The sequence below is a fragment of the Schistocerca piceifrons genome, chromosome 8, assembly GCF_021461385.2.
Source record: "Schistocerca piceifrons isolate TAMUIC-IGC-003096 chromosome 8, iqSchPice1.1, whole genome shotgun sequence".
Lineage (NCBI taxonomy): Eukaryota > Metazoa > Arthropoda > Insecta > Orthoptera > Acrididae > Schistocerca > Schistocerca piceifrons.
In genome coordinates this window covers 61,144,294-61,170,498 of record NC_060145.1, presented here as the reverse complement: position 1 = coordinate 61,170,498, position 26,205 = coordinate 61,144,294, and the positions used below count along the sequence as shown (strand labels likewise).

General features: G+C 40.7%; 1 protein-coding gene across 2 annotated transcripts in view; it reads right to left on the bottom strand.

The window, feature by feature from the left end:
- Window positions 1–26,205, bottom strand: part of LOC124711979 (X-linked retinitis pigmentosa GTPase regulator-like) — a 340,089-nt gene that overhangs the window by 20,424 nt on the left and 293,460 nt on the right. For both annotated transcript variants that reach the window (XM_047242261.1, XM_047242262.1), the window contains one exon: window positions 21,563–21,645. In XM_047242261.1, the coding sequence (XP_047098217.1) occupies window positions 21,563–21,645 (83 nt within the window). The remainder of the gene's footprint in view (window positions 1–21,562; window positions 21,646–26,205) is intronic.

Here is a 26,205-nt window from a genome sequence, read left to right as displayed (position 1 = left end):
CAAAGAAAGGCATCTTGAGGGAGCTGTGTCAACAGAAGACACCAGAGGAGGAAGCTTCTTCTCTGGCCAGGAGTGGGAAATGGTTCCTGAATATGGTGTTGCTAGAACCATGAGAGTGAAGAACAGTAGTTGATCTGGTTTGAAAAAAATTGAGGTAGAGTGTGACAGCAGCGACTTTTGCATAAGTGATCTTACTGTTGAAGGATATAGTGTCTTCATATTTTTTTCTTGCCTCAGTATATGACAGGCGGTCAAGTGATTTATATTCTTGCATTTTCTTTTCTTTTTTAAGTACTGGGCAAACCAGAGAATTTGAAGGATGGAGTTCAGGACAACTAACACTGTAAGCAGCAGATGCTATTTAAGAGGTTCTTCGCCACTCAATCCACAATACAGAAAAAAATTTGAAAATCGGGCTAAAACCCAGAAGTGGACCAAAATTAATTTAGCCGGAAAGTGACGTAACAGATATGAACAAAGATGTCGATGAAAGTTGCCATAACTCAACTCTCCCCAAATGGGCTTGTTGGCCATGTACAGTTACAAAACACACATTCCAATGGCATCCAGACAATGGAGATGGATGTTGGGGATTCTGGAACAAACAGAGCACTGCACATGCACCATACCATGAGGAAAAAACTTTGAATAGGCAATGGAGGCTCACCTGCAGTATTCATTTAATGGCATCTCTCGCCCACAAATGGAACCTCACCTTCATAACAGAATGCGTAGAGTGGGGCTGTCTCTCAGGCATGAGAAAAACCCCTGAAGGGGGGGGAACACATGTGGAGTGTCACACGGATCATTACTGGGCCCATTCTTCTTTCTAACCTACAATAATGATCTTCCAACAACTTTAAAGATCAGTTCAAAATTGACATTGGTTGCTGCTGAAAACATGAAGTGATTGTACGGCATAATTGACTGGGAGACCCCATCTGGGGTTCGGCAGGCAGATGCAAGGCTTTCTATTACACATCACTTCGACAATTTGCATGTCTTTGATTTGACATAACTTTGACAACTTGCATGCCTTTGTGATGAAGATAAGATGAAAATGATTAGAACAACACAAACACTTAGTCACCAAATGAAAAATAAATAAATAAATCTCTGATGCAGCAGGGAATCGAACCCGGGACCCTATGATCTAGTGGCAGCAATGCTAACCACTAGACCACAAGCTGTGGACATGTTTGCTGATGACACATGTGTAATAACGAAGAGTCCAACTTCAAACCTAGCAGACAAAGCTCAGATGATAGCTGATCAGGCCTACAAGTGGTTCACTGTAAACAGTTTAACTCTTAATCTCACAAAGAGTCATGTTATGCAATTTCAAATAAGCAATAATGGGCAGAAGTGAGAATTAATAGTCATACACTGAATGAAGGATACTGTGTAAAAATCCTTGGGGTCCAGCTAGATAACAAGTTAAAATGCAGTCAACACACAAACAACTAACCCAGAAGCTCAGTTCAGAGAGTTATGCCCTTACAAATATCTCCTACTGTGTTGACCTAAACACAAGAGTGTTAGCGTATTTTGCATGTCTGTTAGTTGATTTTGCATGTCCGTTAGTTGCAGAATATGTAGCTGTCATATATTGACTGTAGGCTGACTACATATGCTGCAAGCACACCATGATACTATGCTAAGACACTTTGACAGATGCTACCCTGTTAAGAAAATACAAAGAGTGTTCACCCATAACCAAAGTGCAAAAACCAACAGACTGATACTTCCAGAAAATATGATAAAACTCAGGCAAAACATCCAGGACCTGGATGTGTTACACAAGTCAACAAACCTGCAGGTTTTTAAGGCCAAGTACAACGAAGCCAAGAAAATCTTTAAGAAAGAGCTTTCAAATCTAAAAAAACAGATATACAGCAGTGAAATAGCTCAATCAGACAATATAGTCAAGACCTCATGGAGAATTGTAAATCAATTTCGCAAAGCCACACCGAAGCCAGAAACTGAAATTTTAATTATAAGACATGAAGGAAACACAATTAAAGATCCTAATAAAGTCTGCAATGTTTTCAATAAATACTTTATATCTGCAGCTGTTAGTCCAATTAATAACACAGTTGTGAGTAGTGAGGTAAAGCTCTGCCCCTTTGAAGAGCCGCCTTTTGAATTCAAACAAGTAAGTGAAAAAGAAATAGGCAGGATAATAAATAACCTAAAGAATAAGTTCTCATCTGGATGGGATGGCATATTTCTAGACCTTACTAAAGCCTTTGACTCGGTAAACCATGAATTACTTTTAAGTAAACTTGAGTCATACAATGTAAATGCTGCATCCATGCAATTGCTGGCTACATATTTATTTAACCGCATGCAGTGTACAATGCTGACTTACAAAATCAATAATCAGATCATTAATTTCCAGTCCAAATATGAGACAGTCACACAAGGTGTACCCCAGGGCTCAATTTTGGGCCCTTTCCTTTTCCTAGTGTACATAAATGATATAGAGCAACCTTTCAACTCCCAATTGGTAACCTATGCAGACGATACCTCACTGTTATTTCTTGGTAAACAAAATGATGAGTTAACGTTGGTATCCACTGAGGGACTACAGCAAATAACTACTTATTTCCAAGATCAAGGTTTGAAAGTTAATATCAGTAAATCTCAGTTATTGCCATTTAAACTTACAAACTCACACCAAACCTCTATCAGTAACATAGGTGGAATTGAAGTAGTGGACACAGAAGGCTGCAGATTTCTAGGTATTCACCTAGATGAAAATCTAAGATGGGTAAACCATATCAAATTTTTATGCAATAAAATCAGCAGTTCATTACATCTAATCAGCCAGTTATCAAAAGTAGTCCCACATCAGACATTAAAAACAATTTATTATGGAACCATTTTTCCACAGATTAATTACGGGATAGAGATATGGGGTTGTGCTGCCGACATACATATGAACAGAATATTAACCCTACAGAAAAGAGCAATCAGAATTATCCATGGATTAGGGTATAGAGATTCATGCAGGGAAATCTTTGTTCATCATAAATACCTCACAGTCTACTCACTGTATCTTTACAAATTAATTATATTTTTTGTGACACATCAAAACAAAGAAACAAAGTGCTCTGATATGCATGCCTATAATACAAGAAATAAAGACTGCTACTACAGACAAAGAACAAAATTAAAAACAACAGACCATAGTCCATGCATTAGTGGTCAAATATGGTACAACAGATTACCTAGCTCTATAAGGTGCCACAAAGGGAACTCATTCAAAGTGAAACTGAAACATTTCTTGATTGACAAGTGTTTATACTCTTTAAGTGAATATTAATATTAAACTAAAATAAATTATTGTGTATGTGGAATGTTTCCCTCTATTAATTCATATATATATATATATATATATATATATATATATATATATATATATATATATATATATATATATATATATATATATATATATATTTTACCAAATGAAAGTGCTGGCACGTCGATAGACACACAAACAAACACAAACATACACACAAAATTCAAGCTTTCGCAACAAACTGTTGCCTCGTCAGGAAAGAGGGAAGGAGAGGGAAAGACGAAAGGATGTGGGTTTTAAGGGAGAGGGTAAGGAGTCATTCCAATCCCGGGAGCGGAAAGACTTACCTTAGGGGGAAAAAAGGACAGGTATACACTAGGATATGAGTGTGTGTGCTAGTGTATACCTGTCCTTTTTTCCACCTAAGGTAAGTCTTTCCGCTCCCGGGACTGGAATGACTCCTTACCCTCTCCCTTAAAACCCACATCCTTTCGTCTTTCCCTCTCCTTCCCTCTTTCCTGATGAGGCAACAGTTTGTTGCGAAAGCTTGAATTTTGTGTGTATGTTTGTGTTTGTTTGTGTGTCTATCGACGTGCCAGCGCTTTCGTTTGGTAAGTCACATCATCTTTGTTTTTATATATATATATATATATATATAGTACTAAACTTGTAAAAAAAAAAAACGCTATGACGTTTGCAAAAGACACCAGTTGGTGTCTCCATGCAAAAAAAAATACAATAAATAAAAAATAAATAAATCTTCGACCTGCGGGTTTGCCTACCTGTGGCCTGCAGGTGTGTCTCATCTGGAGACTATATACTAGTACCACATGGGCATTGCACTTTATGGACGCTGTAGTGTATACAGACAGCCTGATGATACACCATCTAGTACAGGCGCCACCAGAGGACACCATCCACGCTTCTGAGCAGTGTGCATGTCAGAAAACTGGCAGCGCTGCTATGGAGGAAACGAGTACTATCCGCATGCCATATGGTTGTGGATATACTTCCACCTGCTGGATACTTAAGGTCGAGCACACCCACCAGCAGCAGCATTCAATTGCTCACTCAGTTCTGTGCCAGAAGCCGGCTACATTTGTACATCACCAGTCGGAACTCATAGGGACTGTCCCTGACACTCCACTCTACACTGCTCTTTCTCCACACTGTTTCACTGCACTCCACATGACTCAGCCCTTCTAGGCCGCATCTCCAGCCAATCATGATGAAGCTGCCATCAGAATTGGTATAATGTGAGTGAACTTTGTTTCTGTTACTTTCAAGCAATCATAAATGATCTTTCGGTCATTATTAGTACTTTACTCATTTTGAACTCATTCTATGGGTAAAGCGTATTTTCATCCACCTGGGAATCATCATTACTACAGTGTGCATCACCCAAATGAGACTTAACAGTAACAGTGAAAGCCTCAGCAGTAGCAATGGAAGAATTACAAGTAATAATGAATTATAAATATGGCTTAGGTTTGATAGGTGTACAAAATTCATTCTTTGAAAAATATCACTGTAATGAAGTAAACATGAAGCAACTAATGGAAGTTAGATAATAAAACTGAGGAAGCAGCACTGTACTCCCCCCCCCCCCCCCTTCCCCCCCCCCCCCCCCCATTTTCCACAGAAAGCAGAAGCTTTCTTACTTTTTTAGATAGCACAAGTGCGAACAGCATTAAGCAGTATAGTGATAGCTTATCGTCAATACAGTGTACGGATTAAGTTCCTGAGATGTCTTTGCCTCATGACAATGTACACCTTAACTCATTCCACATCCCTGACCATTCTCCTCAACAGGATCTACAGAACACAATGAATGAATGAATGAATAACATGTTGAGCTCAAGCAGAGACCTGTTCTTCATGTTTCATAGCTATGGAATAACTGCATGCGGCACTATTCCTAGTAAGAGAGATGCAAAATGCCAAAACTACAGAATAAATTGGAATGAGAAGAAATCTAGTTTATATCCACTATAAAATGTTTTCCGTGAAATGGTGTGATAAAAGGCAAATGTTGACCACCAGTAATATGCAGAAATATTTGAGATGGAAAGACTACCAATAAGACTGGTGTCAAAATCAGAAACTGCAATATGTTGCAGATTACAGTTTGAGTAAGGTGTCTGTTGACTGCAGTGACATGCTACTAAGTTCAGTCAAATCTGTGAGGATGACTCTGAAGTGTTACAGAAGTATAAAATGTTGTTTTTCCATGTACTTGAGCAGTGCACTTTTAAACACTCATATTCTCCACAGATCAGTAAGAGGTTGAACAAAAGCTAAGCAGAGATTCATCTGTCCCTGGTAGGACAGTTTGCTGAAACTTATACCATAGAATGGAGACAAGCTGGTAGAAAAAGGTGCTTGGATGATAAGAATTCTCTGTGATTTACTGGGAGACATTTTCCAATTATTATTGCAAGTGAACTCTAAAAAGGGTACACCAACGTGTAGGCATGCAGTTTGCCTGGAACAGAACTGCACCAAGAAACCATGTATGTGAGCAGATCATGGCGTATACCACTGTGTGTTGTGCCTACCACTGTGCTTTGTACCATGTTTCCAGGATTACCCCACAAAAAATTATTAACAGTTCATAACTGGACAGGAATGATGACCTTACTGTGTTACTTCTCTAAAAGTAATGGAAACACAATAATAATTTTTCAATGCTGGTACAAATACTGGATCAAAAAGAATAATGAATATGTTTACAGAAGGTGTAACAGGTAGTCAACCAGTCAGAGGTTATGACCGTAAAACTTCGCTCAAGATGAATTACTGCACTAACAAACATACTTTTTGTCAGATGCTGTGATGTCTATTTATTACATGAAGTGCAAAAATTAGAAACACTGCTTACATAGCACCAATGAAAACATAATTATATACAATCACATGTTTCCTACATTCAACTTCTAGCTTAGTGACCGCTGCTTTGCTCGCATAGACTGTTTGGCCTGCAGAGATCTTGTTTTTATTGAATCGAATTTTTATGTTGCCCACAAATTGCAAAACCTTCTAAACTTTTCACACTAATTAAGGTGATATGTGCATGGTCTTTTCCGAATGTACTTCTGACCAAAAAGCCATTCTGGTTGCTGGAGTCCAAAGTTTTTGTTAATCTTGCCTTTTGCAGTCTTGTGGAGATATTTCCGTAGCAACTTTCATCCCGCAACAAATATTTCTTTATATCTAAATGAGAAGTGAAATAACAATTTTCATAAATGTAGTTTTAAAATTTTTTAATGTAATGAAATATTTTCTTAAGAATTTCCATCCTCTGTTGCACTCCCTTAGGGGTTGAATTTCAAGAAACACAGGAAAACTTATTTTTTAAATTCTAACCAAGAAGTCAAATACCAAGTGCCATAAATACAGCCTTACAAATCCTTTAGTAGTTCTTTAGCAATTATTTATTTTCAAAAAAGCTTTCACCCACTATATTACCCCTTAGTGGTTGAATTTCCAAAAATGCTGAAACATGTATTTTTTTATTTTCTGACAGATAAACCAAATATCAGGTTTCAGAATTCTAGTTTAAAAATTCCCTTAACAGTGATATTCTTTCAAAAAGCCTTTCCTCCCCTATTTCATTCCTTAGGAGTGGAATTTTAAACAATCCCTTCTTAAATGAGGCCTACAGTATAAGATCCACTTCCTCTCCAAACTTCAAGTTTCTATTCTTAGCAGTTTGAGCTTGGCGATGGTGAGTCAGTGAATCAGTCTGATCCTGGTTCACCCGCTTAAGGGTTGAATTTCCAAAAATGGTGACCTGCATACGTTTTATTTCTAACAGAGAAGCCAAATACAAATTTTCATAGACTTAGCTTAAAAAATGCTTGCACAATGAAATATTTCTATGAAGATGTTTATCCCCCTTTCACCGCCATAGGGGTTGAATTTCAAAACTCAAACATATATTTTTTATTTCTAACTGAGAAGCCAAATTTAAGTTGTCACACATTAAGCTTTAAAAATGCTTTCATAGCAAAATATTTTCATAAAAAATCTCATCCCCTATTTCACCCCCTTAGGGGTTCAATTTCCAAAAACACTGAAAAACGTATTTTTTTTATTTGTAACCGAGATGTCATAGATGTAGATTTAAAAACACTTTAGCAGTTCTTTGATAATGATATATTTTCAAAAAACCCTTAATCCCCTATTTCATCCCCTTAGGGCAGGAATTTCACAAAATCCATTCTTAAACAACCCCTAAAGTATAAGGTCCACATTGTCTCCAAATTTCAAGTTTCTATCCTTAACTGTTTGGATTCAGAAACCATCGAAAAGTATTAGGAAACCTTGTAACACCATAGCTTAGACATTACATACCTTTTGTTGATTCATTTAGCTTTCTATTTTGTTCAACATCCCATCGTTGATCATCTGTAATTAGTGTACAATTAATTCGATACTGTAATGAAGTGTAATCTCTGTAATATGCACAATATGAGCAAATGATCTTTTGTCTTCCTCATATAATCGCTTTGGTTATCTTTAAAAGTAAATAATTTTATTTAAATAACTTTATGTAGAACTACCAATATATGCAAATGTTCTGTTTTATTTAAAATGTTTGTTTGCTGTTATGTAAACTGCTGACCTTCACTTAGGGTTCTTAGTTATGTCATATGTAAAAGGTGTTGTGGTTCCCATAGGGAACGGAACTGAGTAGCACGCACAAATTGTGGTTGGCCTACGTAGAAAAGGTGGAACCAAGAGTCAGTCGGGGCCAAGCTACCAAACTGTCAACTGCTCATGTAAAAGCTGCATATTGTGCTGGTGCCGAGAGAGGCTTTCCGTGCCACTTTCCAATGCCTCGGATGGATGGATAAAGACCTGGAGCTATTCTGGAATTGATGTCTATCATCACCACCAAGAAATGACAGATTCAGGCAATTCTACCTGCAAATCCACCTACCAACATGCAATTGCCACCACACTGCACAATCACGGTAATGGAATGCTACAGTAATGTACAGTGAAGGATCAGCTCATTGGATGTTTAGTGTACTCAAATACAAGGTAAATTTTAACTGAACTTTTGTACCTACCGTGATTTATCCTCAGTCACATATCCACTTAGGGTCCCTCCCACACTAAAGTGCTTACCGAGTGTCAGTTATAGAAAGAAAGTTAAAGTTAATGTGGCAAGAAAGTGAGTTAAAGTAAATGATGCTTGCTGAAAATAATTTTCCTATTAAAACTGCTTATTAATATGTTGTTGCCAACCTCAAAATTAAAAGTTATTAAGACTGAGGTTTATACAGTTTTGCTTAGTAAATGATCACTATGCTGCCTGTTGTAAATCGCAGAAGGTGAGTCAGTATCTTACAAATATGTTAATTTTGTCTCTTACTGTAAAAGTGGAAAACTGAAATTGTGGAAAGTTATATACTCGTGCTTGCTAAGCACTGGTTTCTTTTATGTATTGAAAGTGCATATTAATAGTGTAATAGGATCCACAGTTTATCCTTTATGCTCAGATCCACAGTTTATCCTTTATGCTCGTGATAAATAAGTTAATAGAGAGAACACTATTTATGAAAACAATAATTTCTTTATTCAAAAGACAGTGAGAAGTAACCTGTTAGTGAGTTCCATTTAACTTTCATCATAAATAAAATAGTATTTAGTTGAGAGAGAATTAACCTGTGATCAGTTCATAATTTTGCAGTGAACTAAATTTACAATTTTATGTCAGCTAGGAAAATGTGTGAAAAGTAATACTGAATGTCCAATTTACGATTATACTGTGAATATTAATAGTAATGTTATAAAGACCATTCAGTTTGAATAAGCCATAAAAGTAATAGTGTGTAGTGCTATAAGGTTATATTTATGCAAATAGTTTGTTCTTATTTGTTAGCTCCAACCTTAACCTGAACATACTGTATTCAGATGCCAGAGTTCATTGCACTCGTGTGTGGCAAAGTATAGGTTGTGTTTGTCTGTTAAAGTTACTCATACTTATTTTCTTGAAGAAGAATATATCATTCTATTGCCTAATTAGGCTGGCGACCGTTTTTTTCCTCCTTTGAACAGTGTAGATAGGTAAACACGGTCAACATAGTAAAATTCCTCTCAGAGGGTCACACTGCTCTGTTGCTTTATGCCATAATTGCTTTAATAAGATAGTTTTACTTTACGACCCAGCTTCAAGCTCATGGTTATGGTATAGCAGTAGCGGACAGTGGTGTTATACGTGGCGACCGTGACAGGACTATTTGCTCTGTTGGAGTATGATACGCAATAAACCAAACATAGTATTTGATTGTACAAGCTACGTAAATGCTGTTGTGGTTTTATAACCTTAATTATTTGATTCTGGGGTGGTCATAGGGTAATTTTATTGTGTTTATGTGCTCTAAATGTAATGCTAAGCTTACACACAGATTTTCGGCGCAAACTTCTTCTCTTGAAAGTTGTCTGTTGAAGTATTATTGTGCTAGCACAGATAAACAGATTGACATTTAGGATTCAATATTGTTTATTTTGTAAGTGACATACAAGAAACTAAAAATTAAGTATCACAGCAAAATGCTCTACCATCGTCTGAGTGATGTCTCTAGGCGTTGTTTGGAGATAACCCTGATTCATCACTGCTGCTATGGGTAAATGACTGTGTTTACCAGAAACCCTCTGGATGGCTTCCCATACTTCTATAGAATAAGTGGAATGGTTGATGGAGTCCAGAAATGCTTGCCATGACTTCTTCTTGCTCCCTTTAATTATGTGCCGAGCCTCGGCCTTTGCGACCCAGGATGCCCAGCTCGTGAGACATCAAGAGGCTCTCTAAACCCCGAGAGGAAGTAGAGGTTGAGCCCCACAAAACATGATGGGCATTGAAGTCTTCCAATAGAAGAAATGGTTGGGGGGAGTTGTTACATAAGATCTGATGAGAGCCTCAGAGTCCATTGCATCTCGTATAGGTAGATACAGGGAGCAAACAGTGATCCTCTGACACAAATGAATTTCAATGGCAATTGCTTGCAGGTTGGTAGCCTGGGGAGAGCAGTGGAGCGGTGTGCTTTACTGACAACCACAGCGACCCCTCTTTGGCCCTTTCCTGAGTTGGGTAATCCTTGTGATAGAGCATCTAGCCCCACAGTACAGGGGCACCAAACACGTTAAAAAGCATTTCCTGCAAACACAAGCACAGGGGGCATTCCTGTGCTAGAATTTTCAGTTCCCTCACATGTCCTGAACACATTAATGTTCCACTGTAGGATGGGAGCCATCTATGAGGGTGGTTTGGAAAGTTCTCGGAATGGAATACAAAAAAAGAACTTACATCACTGACACTTTTTTAATTTTTCAATGTAGTCTTCTTGTAGATTAATGCACTTGGTCCAATGATCTTCTGGTGCCTTGATCCCATCTCAAAAATGAGTTTCCTCCAAGCCTGCCAAATAGTTGCCAACTCCATCTATCAATTCTTTGCTTGAAGTGAATCTTCATCCACCAAGAAAAAATTTCTTTTCAGTTTTCGGAAGGGATGGAAGTCCGAGGGAGCCATATCAAGTAAATAAGGTGGGTGTGGCAACAATTCATACCTTAGTTTGTGTAATTCTGCCATGGTGACGGCACATGTGCAAGGCGCACACTGTCTTGATGGAAGATGACTTTCTTCCTTGCTAAAACTGGCCTTTTTTCGCATATCTTTTGTTGCAGTTTGTCCAGGAGCTTAGCATAGTATTTTCCAGTAACTGATTGCCCAATGGGGAGATAATCTACAAACAGAACCCCCTTCGAAGCCCAGAACACTGATGCCATGACCTTTACCGTCGAAGGAATTGTCTTTGGTTTCTTTGGTGGTGAAGAATCAGCATGCTTCCACTACTTTGACAATTGTTTTGTCTCTGGGGTATAGTAGTGCACCCAAGTTTCATCTGTGGTCACAAACCAGTGCAAAAAATCTAATTCGTTTCTCCTAAAATGGGCCAAAATTGTTCCGATATGTCCATTCTCATGTGTTTTTGATCCAGCGTCAAGAGTCACGGCACCAATCTTACGGATAATTTTTTCATTTCTAATTCTTCAGTTAAAATGTGATATACCCTTTCAGATGACATCTGGCAAGTGTAAGCAATTTCATGCACTTTCAAACGGCGATCCTCCATGACCATTTTGTGCACTTTTGCAATGGTTTCTGGAGTAGTGACACATCTTGGCTGACCACTTTGTAGATCATCATCTAAGCTCTCCTGACCAAATTTAAATTCATTTGATCACTTGGCAACAGTTGAATATGAAGGAGCAGAGTCCCCCAGTGTATTTTGGAAATCGGCATGAATGTCCTTTGCTTTCATACCTTTCTTTACAAAGTACTGAATCACTGTTTGAATCTCGATTTTTTCCATCTTCGCAAATTATTACATGGGAACAACAACAGAGCCATGTCACTGCCACAGCTCTCTCCCAAGAGCACTGACGTGGCATGTGTTTACAGGCAACAGTCCAATGAATATCTCGTGAACAACTCGTTGCGCTAGTGCTGACCTCTAGTGGTGATTCTGAGAACCTTTCAAACCACCCTTGTATCATGGGGGCAGCACTTTCACCCTTACTTTCTGCCGTTGAGGGAAGCCCATAGTTGGTGGAGGTTCAGTCTTGGGGCATGATTATTGCTCCAGTCCCACATCAAGGTCCATCGCCTCTGAAGAAGATTTGAGAGGGGCTTCAGGTAGGATGACATCAACATCGTTACACTGTATACTTCTTTTCTCCGTCAGTAGGTAATTATTCACCTTCGAGGAGGTGGCTTTGGAGACACAACCATGGAAGTGGACAAGACTTGATCTTTGGAGGGACAGGAAGTTCCACGGCCTTTCCTGAAGTTCTGGGGTGAGGGGCAGGCTTCAAAGTAACTGCAGCAGCACAAATAAATTGACAAATACTGGTACTAGTGCTGAAACTAGCAACCTCTGTTTGTGTAGTGGCGCAGGTTTTCTGGACTGGCTGTTAAAGAACAGAATCAGAGGAAGCAGCAAATGTGGGTGTCTGCATGGCCTTGTGTATCTTTTTGGCTTCATCATATGGGATGTGTTTTGTTGTTTTTATCTCCCGGATTTTTCATTCTTCAAGGAAGACACTGCAGTCCCTGCTATACACAGGCTGAGCCCCACAGAAGTTGACACACATTAGAGGAGAGCAACAACCTACTCCGTTGTGGGCGGCTTTACCGTATTTCCCATATGTGACTTCCTCATTACAACCAAGACTAATGCACCTGTGTGCTACAAGCAAGCACACCTCATGCACACACGACCAGAGAGCTGGTGGTTGTGCATGCGCATGCGTCTGTGTGTGTATCTCTTTACTGACAAAGGCTGTGACCAAAAGCTAATTGTGACAGTCTTTTAATCGTGCCTGTCTGCAACTTGACATGTCTTCTTTACGCTAAGAAGCAATCTATCTTTGACGATATTGTTCTTATTCCTACCTGGAGTTTCCATTGTTTGATCATATTGTCATTCGGAGATAGATGCTAGAATGTGGAGTATCAAACGGAGACATCAGAACATTTCTGACATATTCTTCTGTTTAACTTGAACAGACGGGTAAGAGCAGAGGAGGCCACCAGAAACATTTGTACCATGTATGGGGATAATGCCACTGGACAGAGCAAAGCAAGAAATTAGTTTTTTTGTTTTAAGGATGATCATTTTGACATTAGTGACCCTCCATGTTCAAGAAGACCTTCAGGGTGTGATGAAGATCATTTAAAGGCATTAATCCACAATGATCCATGTCAGTGTACTTGAGAACTGGGAACTGTGACGAATTACCAGCATTCCACCATCATGCAACACTTGTATGAAATGGGTAAGGCTCAAAATTTGGGTGTACGGGTACTGCATTCTCTAAGCCAAAATCACAAAAATCAGTGGGTAGCCACATGTGCAGCTCTGTCTGCTCATCATCAATTGGTTAGTGAAAAACACCAACCATTCCTATCATGTGATAGGAGTAATGGTGTCTTTGTGCTAACATAAGGAAAATAAAGGAATCATTTAGCCCAAACAAAGCAGCAGCTGCTTGTACAAAGACCTGCACACATCCACAAAAGTAATGTTATGCATCCAGAGGAACAGTCCCGGTGTGGTGTACTATGAATTGCTTCTCCGAGGTCAATCATCAGTGCTGACATTTGCTGTCAACAACTGACACATCTTGCAGACTCAACCCAAGAACGATGACCAGGAAGACTGTGTGAAGTGATGCTACTCCACGATAACGCCTGCCTGCATTCTCCTACACTGACAAAAAAACACTATACAGGAGCTCAGTTGGGAACCCATTATGCACCCACCTTATTCACCTGATCCTGTGCCCATAGATTTTCACCTTTTCTGCTCTGTATCAAACACCTTCAAGGAACTTCCTTTCTGAATGAAAATGTGCTCTCTGAAAAAGGCTCGACGAATTCTTCACCTTAAACTGTGGAATTTCTAGTCACAGAATCAAAAAGTTACTCCAGTGTTGGCAGACTGTTGTAAATAGTGAAGGAGAATATATCATTGATGACTTAAATCTCTGTTATGCGTATCGAACTTATTGAAAAACATTACGAACTTATGCACCAATCCAATATTACTATTTTCTAGGAATTCCATTTCCTGGCATGTCTTTTTGTCTCTCTACATGGAAATTTACAGACAATATTATGAAAAGGAAAGTTGCTACTCACCATATAGCGGGGTTGCTGAGCCACAGATAGGCACAACACAAAGACTATCACAAATAAGCTTTCGGCCAGCAAGGCCTTCATCAAAAATTGATGACAGACAGACACACACACACATACACACACACACACACACACACACACACACACACACCACATGCAGATGCAAAACAAACACACACACACACACACACACACACACACACACACACACACCGATATATGATTTCAGCCTCTGGCAACTGAAGCCACACAGCGAGCAGCAGCACCAGTGCAAGATGGGAGTGGTGACTGGTGTGGGGAGGGTAACAGATGTAGGGTAGGGGTGGGGGACAGTGAAGTGCTGCTGGGCAGTGTGCAGGGACGAGGTGGAGAGGATAGGGCGGCTGTGTGCAGTCAGGAGGTTAGACTGAGGGCAAGGGGAGGTGGGGGTGGAGGGTAGTGGAAAAGGAGAGAAGTAAAAAGCCTGAGTGTGCAGGCGGAATGAGGACTGTGTGAGCTGGAATGGGAACAGAGAAGGGGATGAATTGGGGAGGACAATGACTAAAGAGGGTTGAGGCTAAGAGGGTTATGGGAATGTAGGATATGTTGCAGGGGAAGTTCCCACCTGTGCAATTCAGAACAGCTGGTGTTGTTGGGAAGGACCTAACATCTAAGAACTGATCCCAACCTTATAATCCTACCTGTGGGCAAAGGCTCCACCACTGCTTGTTTGAACCACAAAGATTACCTGGCAGTAGGAATCCCCCAACTGTCCGAAACATCCACCTGCAAACCTTGCCAGAATAACCCTATTCCATAAATCCAGCAGGATCTTCAGACACTCCTCAAATCCTTAGGCCCATCCCAAAACCTCTCTCTGCAGTCCATCTCTCTACTTACCCATACCACTCCCCACACTCCTATCTTCTACATGCTTCCTAAAGCCCATAAGCCCAACCACCCAGGACGACCCATTGTGGCTGGTTACTGTGCCCCCACTGAGAGAATCTCTGCTCTTGTAGACCAACACCTTCAACCTATTACCCGGTACCTACCCTTCTATATACAAGATACCAACCATTTCCTCCACTGACTCTCCACAGTTCCTGTTCCTTTACCACACGGTGCCCTGCTCGTCACTACTGATGCCACCTCCCTTTACACTAACATCCGTAATGCCCATAGCCTTACCGCTATTGAACACTACCTTCCCCAAGGTCCAACGGATTCCGAACCAACATCCTCCTTCCTAACCACCATGACCAATTATATCCTCGCCCACAATTACTTCTCCTTCGAAGGCATTACCTACAACCAAATCCGCAATACGGCTATGGGTACCCACATGGCACCATCCTATGCCTAACTATTTATGAGCCATCTAGATGAATCCTCCTTAAAACACCTAGAACACTAAATCCCTCAAACACTAAACCCCTCACTTGGTTCAGATTCATTGATGACATTTTTGCGATCTGGGTCGAGGGTGAGGACACCCTATCCACATTCCTCCAGAACCTCAACAACTTCTCACTCTTTTGCTTCACCTAGGCCTAGAGATGGGGGATCCGCTCCTGAACTGATTCATAGAGTTGAATCTTTCAAAGGAGTGAACAATCAGTGATTCAGAAAAAAAGAATGGTAGCTCCAAACGTTTCATACAGCAGAGAGAGAGAGAGAGAGAGAGAGAGAGAGAGAGAGAGAGAGAGAGAGAGAGAGAGAGAGAGAGAGAGAGAGAGTCGGAGCAGATCAGCGGGGCCTCTGCTGGCCAGAGCACACTGCACCCCAAACAACACAGCCAGCGCCGGCCTCTGGCCACCTTCTGCCTTGGCTGCCTGCATTGTGCAGTCCCCATTGGATTTTGTGTTTCACATATGCCGTGCCGTCTCTGTGCTTCCTCTGCCACGTATAGTGTCTGGCGCACCTAAAACTTAGCATCGCACTCCGTCGGCGATCGTTTCAGTCGCACATTCTGCCCTCTGGGCAGTTGATGCGAGCAACAGCACAGAGAGCCTCGTAGCGGAGAACATAAGAACTACTTGCAACAACCTGCTCGCAAGAGAACGGACGATTTTTCTCGGAGCGGGTGACTGGTGGCCGTTAACCGCTCCCCCCACCCTCAGAACTCGCCTGCTCACGCTCACCCCACCGTTCTCGACTCTAGCCAGAGCGTTGAGCAAAGCAACTCCGGTGTCACTCTGGTCTCTGCGGTCTTAGCTCACACAGCAATACAGCTCGCAGCTCGACCAGCTTGACTCAGCGCCTCTGCATCGGAGTTCGTCTATACTGGATATTGTTCTTCGTACTAATACCGATATGTATATTACATAATTATGTTATGTATACATCATTTGTTTTTATTTTATTTTTATTTGTTTAAACTGATCAGGTGAGGTACCTGACGACTCCTCTTACTATAGGATTTTTTATTATGGACACTCGAATTTACACTTTAATTACGAGCGAACCAATAAACGTATCGCAAAATGTGATACACCAATATTTTCCTTGTTTTATTTTGCGTAAGGCTATATGCAGCACTTTGGTCTTACAGTCAAATTTATTTTTTTTTTCTAATTGTAGTACAGATTTTGCGATTTTGGGCGTCTTCGGAAGGAAACGTTCACTTTAAAAATATATGGCTTGGGATGTATTTGTACGAGGTTAATGAAATTTTAATACATTTTAGCCAAAAACATTGTTAATGTAAATCTCAAGTTACAACATTTTCCGATCACACAAAAAACCACGATAGTGCAAAATAAATCGATAATCAAAAACTTTGTCATATCGTGGAAATTTCAATAAACAATACAAAATTCTTACTCATTATCTGTGTTACTTCAAAATAGGATCAAATAAGATCAAAATACAGGTATAGTACGGGAATAAACCAAGTTTAAAGGGCAATGTGCCTTCCATTTATTTTATATTGTGAATGAGTGGTGAGTCATGAAAAAGACCTAGTTCATTTCAGGGAGTGAACAGTTCTGATCTGATCTCTGAAAAGAACAGTTTTGCCCATCTCTACCTAGTCCTACTCAATCCAACATGCCATCTTCCTAGATGTTGACCTACAACTCAAAGATGACTACAACAGTACCTCTGTTCATATAAAGCCTACTAACCACCAGCAATACCTCTACTTCGACAGCTGCCACCCATTCCATACCAAGAAGTCCCTTCCTTACAGCCTAGCCACCTGTAGTCATCACATTTGCAGTGACACACAGTTCTTCTCAAAATATATGGAGGGTCTCACTGAAGCCTTCACAGACCACAATTATCCTTCCAACCTTGTACAAAAATAAAAATCTCCTGTGCCTTATCTTTCCAGTCTCCCACCATTTCCCGAAGTCTCATCGTCTGGCCACAAAGGAACATTCCCCCCATAACTCAATACCACCCAGGAATGGAGCAACTGAATTACATTCTCTGCCAGGGTTTCAAATACCCTTTGTCGTGCCCTGAAATAAAAAAAATGTCCTACCCACTATCCTTCCCACCCCTCCCACAGCGGTATTCTGCCATCCACCAAACCTACACAATATACTCATCCATGCATACAAAACCCCTGCTCCCAACCCCTTACCTCATGGCTCATATTGCTGCAATAGACCTAGATGCAACACCTGTCACATACATCCTCCCATCACCACCTACTACAGTCCAGTCATAAACATCACCTATCCCATCAAAGACAAGGCTACCTGTGAAGCCAGCCATGTGATCTACAAGCTAAGCTGTAACCACTGCGTAGCATTCTATGTGGGGATGACAATCAACAAGCATGAATGGCCACCGACAAACTGTGGCCAAGAAGCTTGTGGACCACCCTGCTGCTGAGCACACTGCCCAACACGACATCCTTCATTTCAGTGACTGGTTCACAGCTTTTCTGAATTGTGCAAGTGGGAACTTTCGCTGCAGTATATTCTACGTTCCCTAACTCTCCTGGATTCACCCTTAGTCAGTCATTGTCCTCCCCCATCCACCCCGCCCCTTCCCTGCACACACAGTTCTCATTCCACCATTGCACGCTGTCTTCTTACTTCACCCCCCCCCCCCCCCAAATCACACCTCCCACCTGCCCTTCGTCTAACCTTCTGATAGCACATAGCTGCCCTGCCTTCACTCCACCTCACCCCTACATGCTCCCCAGCAGCACTTCACTGTACCCCATCCCCATCCTATATCCCATATCCCTCCCCCTCCCCGCTTCAGCCTCCTCCTTACTCCCACCCAGTCACCCCTCTCATCATGCACTGATGCTGCTGCTTGCAGTGTGGCATCATTTGCCAGAGACTGCAGTCATGTGTGTGTAAGTGTGTGTGTGTTTGCTGGCCAAAAGCTTTGTCTTTTTTTGTGCCTATCTGGGACTCAGCATCTCCACTATATGGTAGGTAGCAACCTTCCTTTTCATAACACTGTTACAGTCCATCCTGGATTTTCCATTGTTTGAAATTTACACACAAATTCACTGAAATTTAAAGGAGGGGAGCCACCTTAAATGTTTAACTATAAAAATCATTGTACTGATATTAATATAATAGAGGGAAACATTCCACGTGGGAAAAATTTATCAAAAAACAAAGATGATGTGACTTACCAAACGAAAGCGCTGGCAGGTCGAAAGACACACAAACAAACACAAACATACACACAAAATTCAAGCTTTCGCAGCAAACTGTTGCCTCATCAGGAAAGAGGGAAGGAGAGGGAAAGACGAAAGGATGTGGGTTTTAAGGGAGAGGGTAAGGAGTCATTCCAATCCCGGGAGCGGAAAGACTTACCTTAGGGGGAAAAAAGGACGGGTATACACTCACACACACACACATATCCATCCACACATATACAGACACAAGCAGACATATTTAAAGACAAAGAGTTTGGGCAGAGATGTCAGTCGAGGCGGAAGTGCAGAGGCAAAGATGTTGTTGAATGACAGGTGAGGTATGAGTGGCGGCAACTTGAAATTAGCGGAAATTGAGGCCTGGTGGTAACGGGAAGAGAGGATATATTGAAGAGCAAGTTCCCATCTCCGGAGTTCGGATAGGTTGGTGTTGGTGGGAAGTATCCAGATAACCCGGATGGTGTAACACTGTGCCAAGATGTGCTGGCCGTGCACCAAGGCATGTTTAGCCACAGGGTGATCCTCATTACCAACAAACACTGCCTGCCTGTGTCCATTCATGCGAATGGACAGTTTGTTGCTGGTCATTCCCACATAGAATGCATCACAGTGTAGGCAGGTCAGTTGGTAAATCACGTGGCTCTGCCTTTGATCGTTTACACCTTCCGGGTTACAGGACTGGAGTAGGTGGTGGTGGGAGGGTGCATGGGACAGGTTTTACACCGGGGGCGGTTACAAGGATAAGAGCCAGAGGGTAGGGAAGGAAATGTTCCATCGCAGCGAGGCCCTGGATGTGCCGAATGTATCTCTGCCTATGTAGATCAACACCTTCAACCCATTACATGCAGTCTCCCATCCTTCATCAAAGACACCAACCACTTTCTCGAACGCCTGGAATCCTTACCCAATCTGTTACCCCCGGAAACCATCCTTGTAACCATCGATGCCACTTCCTTATACACAAATATTCCGCACGTCCAGGGCCTCGCTGCGATGGAGCATTTCCTTTCACGCCGATCACCTGCCACCCTACCTAAAACCTCTTTCCTCATTACCTTAGCCAGCTTCATCCTGACCCACAACTTCTTCACTTTTGAAGGCCAGACATACCAACAATTAAAGGGAACAGCCATGGGTACCAGGATGGCCCCCTCGTACACCAACCTATTCATGGGTCGCCTAGAGGAAGCCTTCTTGGTTACCCTGGCCTGCCAACCCGAAGTTTGGTACAGATTTATTGATGACATCTTCATGATCTGGACTCACAGTGAAGAAGAACTCCAGAATTTCCTCTCCAACCTCAACTCCTTTGGTTCCATCAGATTCACCTGGTCCTACTCCAAATCCCATGCCACTTTCCTTGACGTTGACCTCCATCTGTCCAATGGTCAGCTTCACACGTCCGTCCACATCAAACCCACCAACAAGCAACAGTACCTGCATTATGACAGCTGCCACCCATTCCACATCAAACGGTCCCTTCCCTACAGCCTAGGTCTTCGTGGCAAACGAATCTGCTCCAGTCCGGAATCCCTGAACCATTACACCAACAACCTGACAACAGCTTTCGCATCCCGTAACTACCCTCCTGACCTGGTACAGAAGCAAATAACCAGAGCCACTTCCTCATCCCCTCAAACCCAGACCCTCCCACAGAAGAACCACAAAAGTGCCCCACTTGTGACAGGATACTTTCCGGGACTGGACCAGACTCTGAATGTGGCTCTCCAGCAGGGATACGACTTCCTCAAATCCTGCCCTGAAATGAGATCCATCCTTCATGAAATCCTCCCCACTCCACCAAGAGTGTCTTTCTGCCGTCCACCTAACCTTCGTAACCTGTTAGTTCATCCCTATGAAATCCCCAAACCACCTTCCCTACCCTCTGGCTCCTATCCTTGTAACTGCCCCCGGTGTAAAACCTGTCCCATGCACCCTCCCACCACCACCTACTCCAGTCCTGTAACCCGGAAGGTGTACACGATCAAAGGCAGAGCCACGTGTGATAGCACCCACGTGATTTACCAACTGACCTGCCTACACTGTGATGCATTCTATGTGGGAATGACCAGCAACAAACTGTCCATTCGCATGAATGGACTCAGGCAGACAGTGTTTGTTGGTAATGAGGATCACCCTGTGGCTAAAAATGCCTTGGTGCTCGGCCAGCACATCATGGCACAGTGTTACACCATCCGGGTTATCTGGATACTTCCCACCAACACCAACCTATCCGAACTCCGGAGATGGGAACTTGCTCTTCAATATATCCTCTCTTCCCGTTACCCACCAGGCCTCAATCTCCGCTAATTTCAAGTTGCCGCCACTCATACCTCACACGTCATTCAACAACATCTTTGCCTCTGCAGTTCCGCCTCGACTGACATCTCTGCCCAAACTCTTTGTCTATAAATAAGTCTGCTTGTGTCTGTATGTGTGTGGATGGATATGTGAGTGTGTGCGAGTGTATACCCGTCCTTTTTTCCCCCTAAGGTAAGTCTTTCCGCTCCCGGGATTGGAATGACTCCTTACCCTCTCCCTTAAAACCCACATCCTTTCGTCTTTCCCTCTCCTTCCCTCTTTCCTGATGAGGCAACAGTTTGTTGCGAAAGCTTGAATTTTGTGTGTATGTTTGTGTTTGTTTGTGTGTCTTTCGACCTGCCAGCGCTTTCGTTTGGTAAGTCACATCATCTTTGTTTTTTGATAAATCGTTGTACTGAGGTACACATTTTCTTATCTTAACTTTGTTTTTCATCGGAGTCATGCTTTCAACTATAGCCAAGAATTTAAACATGTTTGCAAAAAGTCCACTTTAGGCACATGAAAATATCAGAATAAAAAAATTATCTTGTATGGAATCTTAACACTAAGAAGTTTTAACCAGATGCCTGTAATACAGTGAGTTCATGTACAAAAATTAACATACCTTCCGCTGACTGCCAAAATGAACCATGTTCGGTTTTTTTATATTCTCCAGTTTGCTTGCATCACCACCACCACCCGTTTGAGCTAAAATGAAGAAACTTTTCTCACAAAAGTAATCAGTTTTAAAAGTTTACATCTTTTTTATTTAATAACAAAGCTCATTTCCGGTCGTTTTAACTACATTTTTACTTCAATAATGCACATTTCAAAGCACAGAATCATCACAAGAGCTACAGCAGTAACTGAAGTATCTTCAGTATCCTGTCACCAGGCTAGAAGCAAGTATCAGAGGGATTCATAAGTGGAATATGTGAAGTTGTGGTGGAAAACACACACACATACACACACACACACACACACACACACACACACACTTCCATTGTATATAATACATTGCAGTGAAGTAACTTCCACATCTCATTTACACTGTTTACCGACACACAATTTTCAAATACAATACTACAGATTTCTGTGACAGATTGCATGAATATTCCACTACTACAAACACAATTATCCACAGAAATTTTTTCCAGTGGTCGTAAGACTCTAAAACAATATTACCAGGGTGAAGTAAAAATCTAAAATTGCCATTTCCTATACAAATGAGTTTGTCAGTTTCAAGACATGTCATATCATAAGAATTAATTTTCATAGGAGACACTAAAAACTTCCTATATCCTAGAGAATTGATGGTTATCCAAACCATATATGACTAAAACTTATGTATTCTAGATTCTGGTGTGTGTGTGTGTGTGTGTGTGTGTGTGTGTGTGTGTGTTGGGAGGGGGGGGGGGGGTATGAGTACAAAGACAACAACTAACTCCTGCATAACACAATAAAATTTGATCATTATACAATTTTTTACTTAAATATTCTACAAAAAAGTAATCATATCATACATTCTTATCCAGGGTTGAAATTAAACATGAAAGTTACTATTACTGATTGCAAACAGGAATAAATACTAGTATACTGTTCAGCAATACAACATGCAAAATACATTTATACAGTATGCAATAACTGTTCATTAAGATGACACATTAAGAGTTTGTTAGTAATGAACCCTCAACTGTAACCAGGTGTGTATGTATATTTTAGGACTCCACTGAATACATTTTCATTCAAGATGGACTGAGGATACGATATGAGATGCTTCTGTATTTTTAAAGTTTCTGTGAAGCCTTCTGGTTGGGCATGCACATTTTCAAGTATGTTCAAAAGTTGTTTTATGGCCTGTTTTCAGTAGATGGTCAGCAACTGCTGACTTATTTCGTTTGATATGTAACACAGCAAAGTGTTCCTTGAATCTTGTGGAAAAATTCCTGTCAGTTTGTCCAACATGGAAGTAGTCACAGTTCTGGCAAAAGATTTTCTGGATGCCAAACCGCTAGCACTTACCACGCAGATTTGGTTTGTTGGTTAATTGTAAAACTAGTTTGCTCTTTGTACAGAAATTTATATTTAAATTGTTAATATATATGTGGGCATTTGTACTCAGTTGCTCCTTCAATTATGATGCTTCATACAGATAAAAAATTCCATCTTTTGCAAGTGAATGTTTTATTTGTGTCTACCAAATGTGTTTCACCAATACATATTAGGCATTATTAATGGTCTATAATATAAAGAAAATCACTTAATGGTATGAGGGCTATCGAGAGAGTAACAGACATTTTGAAATAAAAAATTAACAACATGGAAAAATATACATTTTAAAGGTACACTCTTAAGCTATTTTTCTACATAATCACCATTGAAACTGAGGCTCTTACCATATTGTGCCACAAGTTTATCAGTACCGTGCCTGTAGAAATCTGCCACCTGCAATTGCAACCACTTGTTTATACAGTACCAGCATGCAGTTCAGTATCAGTATCAGAGCGTTGTGTAGCGAGCCATGTCTTCATTGCTGGAAAGAGGAGACAGTCGCTCGGTGCCAAATCTGGGCTGTATGGTGGATGATTCAACACCTCCCACCCAAAACCCCGTAGGAGCTCTCAGGTACATGTGTTGTTGTGAAATAACAAAACTTTTGCACTAAGTTTTCCCTGGTACTCGTTTTGTACCATCCACCTGCACTTTGTCAGTGTTTGACAATATTGCTCTGAGTAAATCATTGTGCCACGTTCATGGAAATGAAAGTTCCAAAACACAGCCGCCATGATCTTTCTTGCTGACAATGTTTGCAAACACTTACTTTGTTTCTTGGAATCTGTGCCCCCCCCCCCCCCCAGTCAATCAACTGCCTTTCTGCTTCAAAATTGACATAATTCACCCAAGTCTTGTCCTCAGTTATGATACGACAGATAACTTTCTTATCATTTTTCCTGTAATCTTCGAGGAAGGTCAGTGCTGCAGCCACATTAGCCCAGAATTTCTGGTAACCAAGCTTCCCTGCCACAATTTCATGTACCAAACCCCATGAATTTCTTAAAATCAATGCACCACTGTCTCACTTGGCTTTCATTCATGACTCCTTTCTGTACAAATAACAAAGGATGCAATAAATTTCAGTTGGTTTGCAATTTTTTGCCAACATAAACATAGTCACAGAACACACCTCAAAAGTGGCGAGATTTTCTATTGCTGTGCACATTTTAACACATCACAGAAAGCAAAGTTGCACAGACACAGGCCACATGCTACCACCACTGGATGGCAGCTGTAGACCCACCCACCACCATGATAGACCCAAACATCTGTTGCTTTCTGGATAGCCCTCTTAGATATTTTGTTAGGACATCTGTAGTGATTATTGGCAGCTTATTTAAATCGTCTAAATATTTACAAATGTATATAGTTGTGCTTTTTACAGTTACATTCATTTTCATACCCTTTCCATGCTTCCCTATGTTCTTCAGCAGATACTAAGTGCCCAAAGTACAGGTTTCCAATTGGTCTTTTTATGGTAACTTATAAATTAATGAGAACACTGTCACTGTTCTCCTCCTACTGCTTCTTTATTTATGGCCTTCTATTTGAAATATTCTTCCTGTAGAGTGTGCATTCCTTTTCTTTTATTGTTATGGCATAAGATTGCCATGAATGTTTTTATCGCAGTCTGGTGGTGATTTTCTTTTACCAGATGTTCTACATACATGCACTGGGTGCATTCAACTCTTCAACACCGTACATGAACTGTTGTATTTATGATTCTTTTTTCTTCCCCCTTGACTGAAGGCCACTGTCATAACATATTTTCTGAATGAAATCATTGCCAGTATTTGAATGTATATTTTTATTATTTGTTTATATCACGACTGTGATTTTGGCTGTGGTGCCATTTTCAAGTGAAGTGGTGAAACTCCATCACTCATTTCGCTGCTTTTGTTGTTGATGTTGTGAGTATTTGTGTATGAACTTTGCAATGTGTGACGTGATTCATAAACATATATGTGTGCAGACCAAGGCAACAGCAGAAGCAGCTAAACCAGCAATGGAGTTTCTACCTTTGCACTTGAAAATGGCTCTACAGCTGAAGTTGCGACAGAAAAAAAAAAAAAATAATAAAAACTTAAGTCAAATGGTGACAATGATTTCATTTAAAAAAAGCTGTATATGTCTTTTGCTTCTGTCGGTTTTTAATTTCTTTTATGCTGTTCCATTTGTCTTGAGGGGCATATTAATTTTGTATTTTTTGAAGATGTTACTAATCTTGCGTGTGAGTTAGTCTGGATGTGTGTGTGTTTTCCTGAAGAAGGCTCTGTACAAAAGCTACTTGTATAACAGTCATTTCATTGTGCCTGTCTGCAATATACCAACTTTACGGTGAGTAGCAACCTATACTTTTCCTTATATTGCTGATGACCAAGTTTAGTTATTCTTCATAGTTTGTTTTGCTTAGAGGAGGTTTCTTTATTCTGTATACCATATGTCTGATGGGTGCTTCTTTTTTTGAGTGGGTTGACTTTTGTGTCTTATCATGTCTGTAAAGCTGAGTCTGTTGTTAGATTCTAAGTTCAAGAAAGTGTATCATTTCTTCTGTTTCCATTTCTACCACGAATTGAATGTTGTGGTGCATTATTTATCTGTTTGTGTAAACTGTTTATATGATCTTGTGGTAAATGGGTGAGACATATATCACCTACATGTCTGTGGCAGTGTAATACGTTGTATTTTTTGTTTCCGTTATTTATGCAAATATTCTGTTTTCATTGTTATTCATTAGGATATTTGCTCATATGTATGAGATTGAGCTTCCCATATGAAAGCTTTCTTTTATAGTTAGAATGAGTTGTTAAGCTGCAAGTGGTTTTGCTTGGTGAGTACTTTTATGATTTGTATCAGCTCTTCTCTGGCCTTGTTTGGGATTTCTTGGTTAGTCAGTTGCTCTCTTGCAATGTTAATTGTGTCACCACATGGGATTGCAGTCTACATGTCTTTCAGATCAGTTTTGCAGTTGGTGGGATGTGTGCAGGTATTTATTTTTTTATTAATTCTAAGAGTGTGCATATTTCTGTTGTTCTGTAGTTTGAAATGTTCAGTAAAGTATTATTTGTGTGTGAAATTTGCAATGTGGTATGTCGGAGCACTCTTGAAGTTGATAACTGATCTCATGGGAATATTGTCTTTATGCATTTTGAGCTGAACTCTGAGCATCGGTGCTGCTGCATCTTTTTGTATTAAGTTTTGTTTCTGTGTTTT